Source organism: Drosophila sulfurigaster, chromosome 3 (genome assembly GCF_023558435.1).
Source record: "Drosophila sulfurigaster albostrigata strain 15112-1811.04 chromosome 3, ASM2355843v2, whole genome shotgun sequence".
In the NCBI taxonomy this organism is placed as follows: Eukaryota; Metazoa; Arthropoda; class Insecta; order Diptera; family Drosophilidae; genus Drosophila; species Drosophila sulfurigaster.
This window is the reverse complement of record NC_084883.1, coordinates 18,601,961-18,615,179: the sequence shown is the minus strand read 5'-3', so window position 1 is coordinate 18,615,179 and position 13,219 is coordinate 18,601,961. Positions and strand designations below refer to the sequence as shown.

General features: G+C 38.7%; 1 protein-coding gene across 1 annotated transcript; it reads right to left on the bottom strand.

Annotated features, from left to right (window-relative positions):
• Window positions 1-257: 257 nt before the first annotated feature.
• On the bottom strand, window positions 258-934 carry LOC133843730 (microtubule-associated protein Jupiter-like). Its single transcript, XM_062277391.1, has 3 exons — window positions 793-934; window positions 600-737; window positions 258-543 (listed from the first exon to the last, which is right to left on the bottom strand). Exons 1-3 carry the CDS (start codon window positions 797-799, stop codon window positions 437-439), a joined length of 252 nt encoding a protein of 83 aa, XP_062133375.1. The 5' UTR covers window positions 800-934; the 3' UTR covers window positions 258-436.
• Between the last annotated feature and the right edge of the window lie 12,285 nt (window positions 935-13,219).

The window sequence follows — 13,219 nt, the reverse complement described above, 5'->3', positions numbered from 1 at the left end:
GAGCATAATTAAAAGCCCGAGCCATGAAGCGCGGGAGAGCGCAGGGGGACATTGGATCCGCTATGGATTACAGACTTGCAAAGAGATTGTAAAGTATAAACTGGAATTAGAGCGGAACAGCTCTCGAAAAAACGCCCCGCAATCAGAAGCTCTTTTATTTCGTTACACCAGTTCCTTAAATTTGTTATCTTTTTTTAAAAGCAGCTGGAAAGATTTTTGGAAAAATTGATTTTTTAAATAAGAATGGCCATTTGGAATTTATCCTTAAGTAAACCAATTTATTTAGGCTCATAATTTTAATGAGCACGGAAGCAACATGTGATCATGTGTAACCATCAATTAACTTAAAATTCAAACTATTAATTTTAACACGTGTTGAAAAGTCTAGTCCACGAATTAGCAAAAAATAATAGATTGTGCTAAATCTAATAACTCTCTACGGACGATTCTCTGTGAACGTTGCTTGACGCCGATGAACCTTGCGCAAATCTTCAACGTCAGTGTGTCCTGGTCTATAGCCTTCCCCCGTCACAGGATTGCCCACTGAAAATCAGCATTAAATTATACAAATTATAAAGTATTATTTGTTAAATTTTCACCTCTAGTCTTGGGTGTCTTGGGCTTCAGTCCACCGACACCATCGCCATTGAGTCCAGTTCCAGTTATCGGATTGCGTGAATACATGATATTGTCCGATTCCTTCTCTACATACAATGTGTTGGTGTTAGGATTCGATTCTAGAAAGATAAACAAATTTTAAAGTCTCCAAAATCGAGCAACAATAATACTCACGGCTCATTTTCCTTGCTTAGTTCGTTGAAATAAAAACAGAATGTTAAAATATTGTTAAAATATTTCTTTATTGAATTTTGTGACAATTAAAATGAGCCTAGATATTGGTCGAATATAAAACTCGGACTAGATGAAAATTGTGATTTGATTTCCCCTAAGTCTGAGGGTTGAATGAGTTAGTTTGCAGCGGTGACTAATTTCCAATTTGAAAGTTGTTTAGGAAAAGTGTCAAGAAAGTCGCAGGTGAGTTGGGTGAGTTGATGATAAGGCAATATAATTATGAATTTGTACAGAAGAAATTTTTTCTTACAACATGGTAGGGTAGTCAAGAAATTTAAAAAATAAATTGAAGAAAAATTTGAATTTTTGGTTCTTCAAAAAATAACTATATTCTTTAAGACTCCTAAATTCGATCAGATAAAAATTGTAGAAGTTATTAAAGAAATACTTGTATTATGGGACTTAGTTGCTGTGGCTGATTTTGAATGTTGTAATATATCAATATAGTATACCAAATATACCCTTTGATATAGTTTTGTTATTTTTGCGGCATATTGAATTAATACCGCACTATTTTACTATTATTTAAAATGGGTAACGGGTATCTCACAGTCGAGCACACCCAAATGCAGCTTGTTTCTTAAAAATCTGTAAAATAATTTTAAATTAGACATCATAGACAATAACATCAAATCAAATATGAATATGAATTCATTCAACATTCACTCTGAGTATAATCTGCTCAAATTACCTTTGGATTGCCATTACCATAATTTAGCTTTGTCTATTGTTATTACCATATCAAAGCGTCAACATGACGTATACGCAATCTCTGCTCCAGTTGATTAGCTGCCACACAATGTGGCCCACAGCGATAAGCAGCTGTTGTTTGTTTGTTTTTTTTTTGAGTTAACTCTCATGCTGCACAGTTGCACTTCCTCTCGGTTTGCCGATCCCATCAAGAGTAGCTAATTTACTGCAATTCTCATTCCCCTTTGGCATTAGAAATCCTTTTGACTTCAAAGAAGAACTGTTGCTTGAAGTGCGTGCTCCGAGCACAGTCCACAGTCCACAGTCGCAGCTCCCCCAGCTCCTGGAGCGTTGCCAAACACTTCACGTGGTAGGCAGCTTTGGTAGGCTCGCCTTTGACACTGTCAAACGTGCTCCGGCCTCGGCTTCAGATGGCCAGCTTCAATTCCCAGCTTCAGCTGCATCCTAACTCACCCTAGTTCCACTTTCCACTTTCCAGTAGCTTCTCCCCGAGCGCGTCAAGTGCATTTGTTTTTTGGCTTTTGTTTTAATTGGCTTGCACAGCAGCTTGGCGGAGTCCTGCTTCTTCTACTTTTGATCCTTCTGCTGTTCTGGACCCATTGCCTCGCTGCTTTGGCAAACTACATGCCCCACACGTCCCCCAAAACTCTTTTGCCACCCACTTCGCTCATTAAACATTTACTCGCAACGCTTTGTCGGCGTGAACTTTGATGTTGACTTTGCCAGCGCATCGTCCAGGACTCGCTACAGGACCAACAAACACACACAGAGTGAGAGAGAGAGAGAGGGACAGAGAGAGTTCCACTTGGTTCCTCTTCTCCTTTCATGTGCAACAGAGATAACCACTTGAGATTGCATCACTCGTTGCCTTTCGCCTTTGCCTCGCTTTCCAAGCTCATATCTCGCTGCTCCCGGCTCTCGTTTTGTCTTGTAAAAAATGCATTTTCGCCACAATCTGTGGCGCTTGCTGCAAGGTGCGTGTATGCGCCACTTGTCTTTGACAGTGTGTGCTGTACTTGTGTGAGTGTGCAAGGAGGTTGCAAGTTGCACCTACAGCAGCAGCAGCAGCAGCTGCAACGTTCTTGCTTGCTACATGCATTTTTCACAAAAATTAACATGCGATTTGTGGAACAATTTTTGTTTACAGTTCTGCCAAAGTTGACCTTTTTTAGAGCCACTTTTAGCTATTTTTACGCTAGAATTCTACCTCCTAATTTATATAAATAACTTGCTTGCCTCGCATGAAAACATAAAGATGAAATATATTTGAAAAGCTTAACACAAATTTATAAAATTGAAATATTACATCAAAATTAAATATATGTATATATATTGAATATGTAGTAAATTAGCATTAAAAATGTTAATTTTAACTATATATTAATTTGTGTGGGTACTTTTACTGTTATGTCATCAAATGTTATCAAATACATTTTAAATAATAGATATACAAGTACATAGTAGATTCCTGCAATCCAAATGGGCTATAAGAGCGAAATAGTGTGGTATTAATTTTGAAATACACCAAATTAATATAACAAAAAACTACTAAAATATACCAGACACTATTTTCAATAAATTGATACAGTACTTTATTTAAAATATTGCCATTGAGTGCAAAATATACCAGAGTATCAGCCATGGCAAAGTTAATCAAAGTGAAAATAATTAGTTGAATTTGATTTTTGTTTTAATAGTTACGATTATTACTTACCAAATCAAGTAAGACCTTTAAAATCAACATGCAAAATAATATGTGAAATAACATAAATGTATGTAGTATGTATATCGAAAATTTGAATGTTCTTCCTCAAATTTACAACGTCAATTATTAGAAGCTATAGCTATCCGATATTTTGTTCTAATATATGAGGCAATCAATTTCATACCAATAACTGTATCACGATAGCTTTTAAACCCAACATGGTAGCTTCTTTGCAGGCAAACAAACGGACTCAAGCATTAGTTGAGTTTTAACGACTCTGTTGCCAACTATAGTTAAGAGTTATCTTTCTGTTATCCGAGCAGCTTTTCGTTGATTGCAAGCCAATTAATGCTGCAACTGTAGTCGAGTTGCAACATAGCTCTCAGCTCTCTCCCCGGCCCTAAAGTGCAGTGCTCCTCGAATTCCAAAAACAATCAAAATTAAAACGCACATGTCATAAATCAAAGGCTTTTTCCCAGGATCTAGCAACTAAACAATGCAATAGACTTTCATCTCTCTCTCTCTTCCTCTCTCTCTCTCTCTCTGCCAAGTCGAGTTGAGTTTGGCATTGTCATGTTGTCTGTGGTCCTGTGGAAAGCGGCAATTCACTTAGGACCCACACCAGCAACTCCAACTCCAACTCCAGCTCTTTCTCCAGCTCCAACTTCACTTGGCATCGTTTACCCAGCCATTCAGAATGCGACTACCTGTATTTATGGGTTTCCACTGGGCTTTTATCTGTGGCAACAGCAACGACGGCAGCAATGGCAACGGTAGTTACATTCCATTCATAAATATTTTTCATTCACTTACTCTTCCTCACTCCCACTTCTTTCTCTCGTTCTCCCTCTCTCTCTCTATCGCTCTTTAGCTTTTTGCCTTTTGCGGCAGATGCCTTCAGCTGAATCTGAAGTTGAGCCGAGTTGTTGAGCGTTTGATGCCATTTGTTATTGTTGTTGCTGTTGTTGTTGTTGCATTTGCATTTTAAGCGCTCGCCTCAACTGGGAACTGGGAACTTGAATCTTGCAGTTTGGAGCTCTATGAAGCGCCATTGTTTGCATATGTTCGCCGACTGCATCCCTTTGATCTTTTGCCAAGTGAAAGCGATTGCGGCTCCTAGCCAACTTCCAAGTCCCTAACCAACCGCTGGAGGTTCCTCATCCCATCTCCTTTTTCTTTTTTTTTGTGTGTGTATGTTTCTCTTGCGCCTGCTGCCAAAGTTAATTGCAAGGCCTCAAATCGCAGCTCTAATTAAAAAAAAAATATATTGTATACACTGCGTTTTTTTTGCATGTCTATATTTTTTCCAGATTTTCGCAATTAAAATAGGAAAAAAGTTGAGAGCTGCCGCAATGTCAGCTCTTCTAATTAGTGTGGCTTTTGGCCAAGAAACTGAAGGACACGCTCTCCAATTCGTGTGTGTCAAAAGCTGCAACAGCACTTACTGTACAGATATATACCAAATATACTATGTAGTATATGCTTGACTAGACGCATTTTAATCCATGTTCAAAATCAGCAGCATGACAATTTTCAACGTTCTATAGAAAATGGGCAGATTTTCGTGTTGACAGCGGCTTTTCGCTCGCAATTTAGGCGAATTTAAATGCTTAATGCTAATGTGGCATTAATGACATGCATGCCGCAATGGATAACAACAACAACACACATGTGTCTGAGTGGGCTTATTAAATCATTTATGCAGGTCTCATAAATTTTCATTAAAGTTTAATAAATTTCGGGAGCAGCAGCTGCTAAACAGCCGACTCCTGACTCCTGACTCTAGAACTGTTGCTGCTGCTCACTGCTGCTCTCCCCTGTTGAAGTTTGAGTCCTGTTGCAGCCTGTTGTCAGTCAGTGATTATGTAAATATTTCAACACAAATTAAAATCAAAATTAAAATTACAAAAAGCTGCCGCCAGCCTTGCCCACAGGCAACACATGTTCCAGCAGCTCCTTGTGGTTCTGTTCTGTGCCATCCTCTCACTCTCCTTCCCCCCTTTCAGAGTAGCATCTCCCAGCAGTTCTCGTTGTATCTTTTGGTGTCCCGGTGCCTAACACTTTGCCGCATCGTTGGCTGCTTAGAAGGTGGAGAGCAGAGCGGCAAGCGTTGAGCGAGCAACTTTTCCAAGCCCGCCTCTTCCCATGTGTGTCTTATGGGAAATTTAAATAAAGTCAGCAGGCAATTTATTTGCATTAACATGTTGTCTCTGTGTCGCTCTCGCTCTCTCTCTTTCTTTCTCTATCTCCCTCTCGTTCGCTGTGTGTGTGTGTGTGGCGTATGTTGCTGTATGCAAATTTCCGCGCCTGCTGTCAGCCATTTGCCGTTGTCGCTTCGTCATTTTGTCATTTTGTCGTCTTGTCGTTGGTCGCTTCATTGAATTTTGCCATGCAATAAAATCAAATTGTTCAAAAGCTGCGATGGCAACAACAATAAGATCAGCAGCAACAGCAACAGCAACAGCAACATCCGCAACATGAATGCAAGCCAACCGCGCCCATTTCCATTGCGTCGCCCACATTTGGCCATTTTCTGATTTATTGCGTCGCTGCAGCTTTTTATTTTGCTACCGGCCCAAAAGTATGCTACACTTTTTTCGATTCACATTTCCCCACTATAAATCAAAAGCAACAACAATTTGTAACTACCATGCACTGTGTTGTAGTTGTTGTTGTAGTTGTTGTTGTTGCTCTGTTTCACTCTTTCTGCCAGCCGCTGTGTTTAATCATTAACGTTTTTTTCGGCCTGTCATTTTTATTGTTATTAATTAATCAGTGGAAATTGTTAAAAGTCGCATGGGAAAAAAGCACATGAAAATTATACAAATTAGCCAAAACACACTGCCAAATTAGCTTCTAAAAATAATTGTTGGAAATAAATGTAAGTTTATTAAATAACAAAATGTAAATGTATCTACACATGCAGTTATAAAAAAAATCTGCAAGACATTAATATTATTATTATTAGAAGGACTTATTTTTATATTAATCCATTACATTTTGCAAATAGTCAATATTTTATAACTATTTAAACTATTTGCTTAAAATATTAAAATTAATATAGAATTATCAGAGTGATCTCTGAACTACGTTTACTCATTATTATAGCTAACTAATTATGCATATTATTTCTTTTAAACTTAATTAGACATTATATCTAACTAATCGTACTTTACATTTGATAAATTTACAAAAATTATCAGAGAAACTTTTCTTTCTTACTTACTTATTTTATGTTTAAATTAGTTATTAAGCTTTTTCATTTTATGTTCAAATTTTTTTTGTTTAACTTTTTCATAAAATATTAAAACATAATGCCATCTCTACTCACTATTATAAAAGTTCCAAAAATCATTCATTAATAATATAATAAAAATCAGTTGTAAATTTTGTTAAATTAATTCTACAACCGTTTTCACTGTAATCTATTAGTTAATGTAGCCTCTTTTTACTCTTTGCTTGAGTGCAGTCTATGCAAAAAAAAGTGCTCACAATTGTCATATTACTCGGATTTCCGTAGCATTCAGATTCGAATGCGAGAATAATGCGAACATGTCCAAGCCCAAATGTAAACAGCGAGGCGTGGCATTGTGATGTTACGCGTATTGTTTATTGTTTATAATTTTTGTAATTTTAATTAAATAACTCGACGTTTTGTTGATGCAATGGTTTAATTAAAATATCGCTGATGGCTCACTTGCCAGTTAGTTGTCAGCTGTCAGTTTTTGTGGAAATCGGGTCTGGGATTGGTTTGGTTTCGTGACAAACCCATCAGTATTCATTTGGACAATGAAGCACTTCCTTGGGGCCGTCGAGGCGACAAATTTGTGTTCATCAAATGAAATCAGAGTCAAGGGCTTCTCGCCCACAGAAATCCACAATGAGAGGGAAATGTCAAATGGCATTTGCACAAATCATTACGATTAACAAATATTCGCTTATACACTTAAGAGGTCTTCACTCAAGTTGCCTCCATCTCGAAATACACAAATGAGTGTACTGCACATAAAAACAAATGGGCTGACGCCTGTTTTGGATGGGGGCAACATCATCTCAAGTTTGTGGACAGATTTGTGGCGTGTGTAAAAATGCTAAATAAACAAGATCTGAGCAGATCGCAGCAATGATTAAGTGCAAGAAACAACCCACTTGGATAACTCAATTCCTCTCGAATAATAACAGAATAACTTGCAGCGTTGTTTTCAATTTCACTTCAAGCGCCTCATAAAAATGGCAAATTGAGTGGCGTCGCCCCCGTTGAGTCTCACTGGATTTCCCCCCGCTGCCCGCTGCCCGCCTGCTGTAGAGTGTCTTGCTGGCTTTTTAACTAATTGCCCAACACGCACACCATAATTTTTGGCGCATAGTCGCAATAGGTCGGTAAACAAAACATGCTTTTGGCCATAAAATAGCGTGTGGTAGAACTAAATTCCAAATTCCGAATTCCTCGAAACCCACTCGACTCGACTTGGCCCGCATTTTGTTTTAATTTTTTTGTGCTACAAAACATTTTCTAATTGCAATGCAAACAAATTTCCATGCACCGCAGGTGTTCTACAATTTCGACAAATGCATGAATGAAATTAATTGTTGAAACAATATTTAGCCAACGACGATTGATGAAGCCATTAAGAATAAACTAGCGAGCAGGACTAGCAAAAATAAAATCCCATTAGCATCGTTTTCAGCAGTTGAGCAATTGAAATTGCTGCTCATATTACCCTGGTGATATAAGGTGATATAAGGATGCTTTATCTACTATTTTCTTTTGATGCATTGCTCAAATGAGTCGCAAGCAAGAGAGCTTCTCAGGTTCTAATAAAACAGCATCAGCAACAGCAGCAAGCCAACGTCGTCGGTGGCATTTGTCAACAACAACATTTGACCCTTCAGGTAGCCCAACTGGCTGACCACAAGTGAGCCGGCCGGCAGCAGGTCTTTGTGGGGGTGCGTGATGAGGAGTATGATGGCGAGGGGTCTGCCATTGACAATATACTTACTTTGGCACTGTGCTGCCAACCCTTGTGCTTGTGTTGTGCAAAGAGGAGCAGGGGGGCGCTTTGTTTTTGTGTACTTGGTCTGTGTAGCTTTTGCGTGCTCACTCTCTTTCTCTCTCTGGCTCTCTTGCAACCTCAGCTTAAGCCGAGACATGCGCATTGGCTGTTTCATATTCCGCATTCCAATTGACAAGTTGAGTTGTGTGAAATGCCCCACTATCTACCTACTTAATAATATTTCACTACCTTTGCTTAATAACATGTATATTTATTTATTTGTAGTATATTATTTACTTTTGCAACTAGTGCAAATTTAAATCTAACGCTCAAGCTGCAAACAAGTTGGCAGCACCGGCAGCTCCAATTCGCACTCGTTTCATTTGGCATCGGCGCAGTAACAGCTGTTTTGCACTTTCAAGCGCTCTTTCGCTCTTTCGGTATCGCGCTCAATTTGCACAAACAAAACGTAGAAGGTGGCGGAGAACTGACGCTGGGGCCGCGCTTGGAAAAGTCGCCAGAAATGTCAGTTAGCAAGTGGAAATCACCGGAAAAACTACGCAACGCGGCAAAAATTCAAAGCGACTATCGGCAAATCGGCAAGCGGCAAAACAGCAGCAGCAAAAGCAGCGCGGTCGACGTCGTCGGGAGCTGAGGTGGAATAGAGTAAAAGAATGCGCGAATGCGAAACGCGACAGCAGCGGCAGCGGCGGCGAATGCTGATAACAAAGCGTGCGGCGCGTTAATAACAATAACAACAACAGCAAAAAGAGTCGCGCGTTTAATTAACAGACAGCCAAAGCAATAGCAATAGCAATAACAACAGAAGCCGAAGCAGAAGCTGGCGGCAGCGCAGTCCGCGTCAACGTCGCGTGTGGGAGTTTAACAGTTTCCTTGCCCATTGCACGACGAGCGAAAAACTGATAAAAACTGCATTTGATTGCAATTTTGGCGGCATTTGCAAACCGAACAACGGCGAACGCGCAACGCAAAAAGAAATCAATAAAAAACAAAACAAGCAAGCGGTAAAACGGTAAACGACAAAAGCTTCTCACCCAACAGTTTCTAGTGTGCGTGTGCGTGTTTGTGTGTATGCGTGTGCGTGCCTATGTGAATGTGTGTGGCTGCCTCTGTGTATGTGTGTGTATCTAAATAGCAAAAAGTTTGTTCGCTTGTGAGCGCAGCTGTTTGTTGAAAGTGAAGGAAAAATCATTGACGGGAAATGCGAAAAAGGCAAAAAAACAAAAAAGAGAGAATAAAAAACAACACACAATTGCACTCACAACAACGACAACAGCGAAAGACGAAGCAAAAGCAACAACAACAACGACAACAACAGCAGCAAACACAAACAACCCACAAAGAGAGCGAGCGCCAACGTCGAACGTCGACGTCTCTGTCGTCAGCTCAGACGACAGCGTCAAGCTTTTTTGTTTTTCATTTTACGAGACGAGTTTACGCCAACAAAAACAACAACGCCAGACATGCTTTGTGTTTGCAGCTAGTATCTCGATCCTTTTTGTTGTTGTTTAGCTTTTATTTTGCTTTGCTTTAACTACCAGAGACGACACTGAATTTAAACTTGCCGGCAAAAGTTTTTATTCTGCAAATTATTAAATGTAGACATGCTGTTTATATTATTTCATTTTCTATGAGCCTCGCTCTGCTTATGCTAAAGGGTTACCAGACTCTAGTATTTACACTCCACCTCTCCCTTTCGCACTCGCATGTTGGCAAGTAGTCAGCAGTCACCAAACACACTCGGCACTCAACTTCTGTCTGGTGCTTTAATTGAGTTAGTCTGGCAAGGCAGCAACAGAAACAGAAACACGCATGCAGCAAAGGCAGCAATGGCAATGGCGAAAGTAGAGGTATAGAGGAAGAGAGAAGGAAGCAGCAGCAGCAGCAGCAAAGCGAATCCTGGTCTAACGGGAATTCAAGCTTTAACCAGCAACAATTTCTCAAATGTATAGAAATTGCACATGCATTTTGTCCCTGTTTATTTTATTTCCGCCTGATGAGTTTGCCTTATCCAATTTGTGAGTTTATTTTAAATACAACTTTCGACTAGACGCAATGCTTCATAATTTAGTCTAACATATAGAAAACACTTAATATTACACAGTTTGTTCTTTAGAATTGAGTCGATATAGAAATGCGGATGCAGATGAATCATAAATCGAAGTTGAATACAACATTGAACAAGCTGCACTTCTTCGTAATTTAGATAAATCTTGTATTATCATTTGTTTGTTGTTCGGAATTGAATTGATAGGAAAATTAGTCAATTCAGGCTATTCCTTATATTATTTTATAGCCAAGCAATCATTATTATTAGTTTGTTCTTCTCAATTGAATCAATAGAAAAATTGCTCAGCAGAAAAATATAATTTTCAATTAAAATATAAGTATCTTTTCCTGCAATTCTTTTTGTCAGTTCTTATCAATATAATTCGTAGCTATTGCAGAAATGCAATTTTATATATAAATTCGGAATTAATTTACAATTTATTTAGTTTTTTTCACATAAAATTCTTTTCATTAAATTTTCTACCAAAAAATTGCGAATAATTTATGCGGCTCAAATAATATATTTCCATTGCAAATATATTTTATTCCCTTGTTGCAATACATTTTTTCCAACATTTTCGTATTCCCCACAGTTTGAGATATAGCGACGATTAGTTTGCTGGAACTTTTCCTATTCCGTTTTTATTTTTATCATTTACCGTGTTTCTTTTGCTTTTTAAAGGGTTTGATAAACACTTTAGAAAAAGCATGACAAACTTTTTATTTGTTGTGTTTTGTTGCTGTTCGCTGTTCGTTGTTTGTTGTTTGTGTTGTGCGCCTTTGAAATATTTGGCATTTTTTGTATTAAATTGTCAGTGAAACGAGTTGCATTTGTTCCCCAACCCCCCGTCTATGCCACATGCCACATGCCCCATGCAGACTAACGCGATGGCAACAATTCAAAACGTGAACTGCCACTAAAACATGCCAAAAATCTGCGCATTTAAAATATTTGCCCCAGAGCCCATTGAGAGGCAGCCAACCGGGCAGAGGCTGGAATTGTGCACCATAAAAAGGAACTCGATGGCCAAAGAGAGACAGAGAGAGAGAGAGGGGAGGAAGGAAAGAAGAAGAAGCGAGTGTGGCAGAGCTTTGCCAGCTGGGTCCGCCACTTGGCTGCGATTTGATTTAGTTGTTTAGCCTGTCGGGCGGCCAATGGCAGTTGCCCCCTCCCTTTCCCTTTGGCTACCTCGCACCTGGCTGCCATTCTGAGTTCTCTGTTTGTTGTTTGCTCATGGTCTCCGTTTGTTTGTGTGTCTTGTTTGTATCTCTATTTGACTCTGTGTGTGTGTGTGTGTGTTCTGTTGCCACGTGCGTCTCTCATTTGTCTTTGGGCCTTTTCGTAACCGGCCTTTGTTTTGTTTTCTCTTTCGATTTTATTGCTCTCCAATTACTAATCGATATTTCCACAGGTTCCCCACCCCACCCCAAACAAGGCAACAATGAAGTGAAATACACACAAGTTGTATCCGATAAATAATCGCGAATCGTTCAACTTAAACTTGCAAATTCAATGCTTAACTCTTAGTTACTTGATAATATTATAAGCAAATGCAACCGTTCCGTTCCGTGCCGTGCTAATGCAAATCGTATACGACCTACAGATAAATCTGTTAACTTAACCTAAGTGCAATAACTAAAACAATCCAACATACGAATCATATTTCTAAGGATTCTGCTTCTCAACACTTTAATCGGGTAAGTTTATATATAGAATACATCCTTTATATATTAGATATATGTACATATAATTCAAGGCCTTATTGAAATTCTTAAAATTGTTCCATAAAATCTTTACGACTTATTATAATATTATTTTTCATATATATATAAGCTGATTTTGCTATAATTTTACTATATACTATAGCATTTTTCTTACTATTATAAAGCAATGAACTTATTTATAATCTCCTATAAACACTTTTGTTATTAAGCTGAATAATAATTGTATTATCTTTTATTGTATATAAAGAATCTCATTGAAATTCGAATATGTGTTATTAAGCTCGTTTCTTTCAATATTTCTATAAATAACAAAACACTTCTTTACAAATTAATTTTTAATCGAAACATAATTTCTATAAAATTCTTAATGGCTTAGCCATAATAAACTCGCTTAAAAACGTTTATCTCGTAAAGCTTATTGCATTAATTAAAACAAGTCTGCAATAGAATATCCGCAGGCTGACAAGCATTTCTAAAATTGATGATATTTGCAGTTTTTCTAGCTTCTTGTGTGTGTGTAGAGAGAATGCTAGTTCATGTTTATCGACTTCAATTTGCTTTCAAAAACTGAACTCGAACTCAATTGGGTAGCTGAAAGAGAGAAAATATACTTCAAAGCAGGGACCGCTGTAGAGCGGGAAATCTGGGATGGAGGGGCGGGGAAAGTAATCCAAAACACCATTCAAGGGCAACTTTCACCAAACTCTCGAGTGAAATTCGTTACTCTTCCTGTGCCTCTCCCTGAGCCTGTTTTATTTTTTTTTCCGTTTCTTTTTTGTTCGCCCCCATTTCCGTATCCAAAACTGTAGTTGATGTGGCTTGAGCCAGCAGCAACAGCAGCAGCCGTTGGCCATCAGAGAGACTTGGTCGTCTGGCATTTCCATTTCGCCAGTTGGGCACTTGCCGCAGTGGTCGGACCGACATTGGCAGTTTGGGTCCATCGTGGCCCGGACATACATCAGGCCAAGTTCAAATTTCCTTTTTTATGAGTGGCAAAATTGTTGCTGCCAGTGTGCTTGCTCTCTTGTTGCAGTTGTTGTTATTATTTTTGCTCGGTTTTCCTTAGACCCCCACACCACCCCAACCCCCCAGGAATAACAACACAAAACACGAAGAGAAGGAAAATTTGAAAATGCCTGCCTGCCTGCCTGTTTGGCTGTTT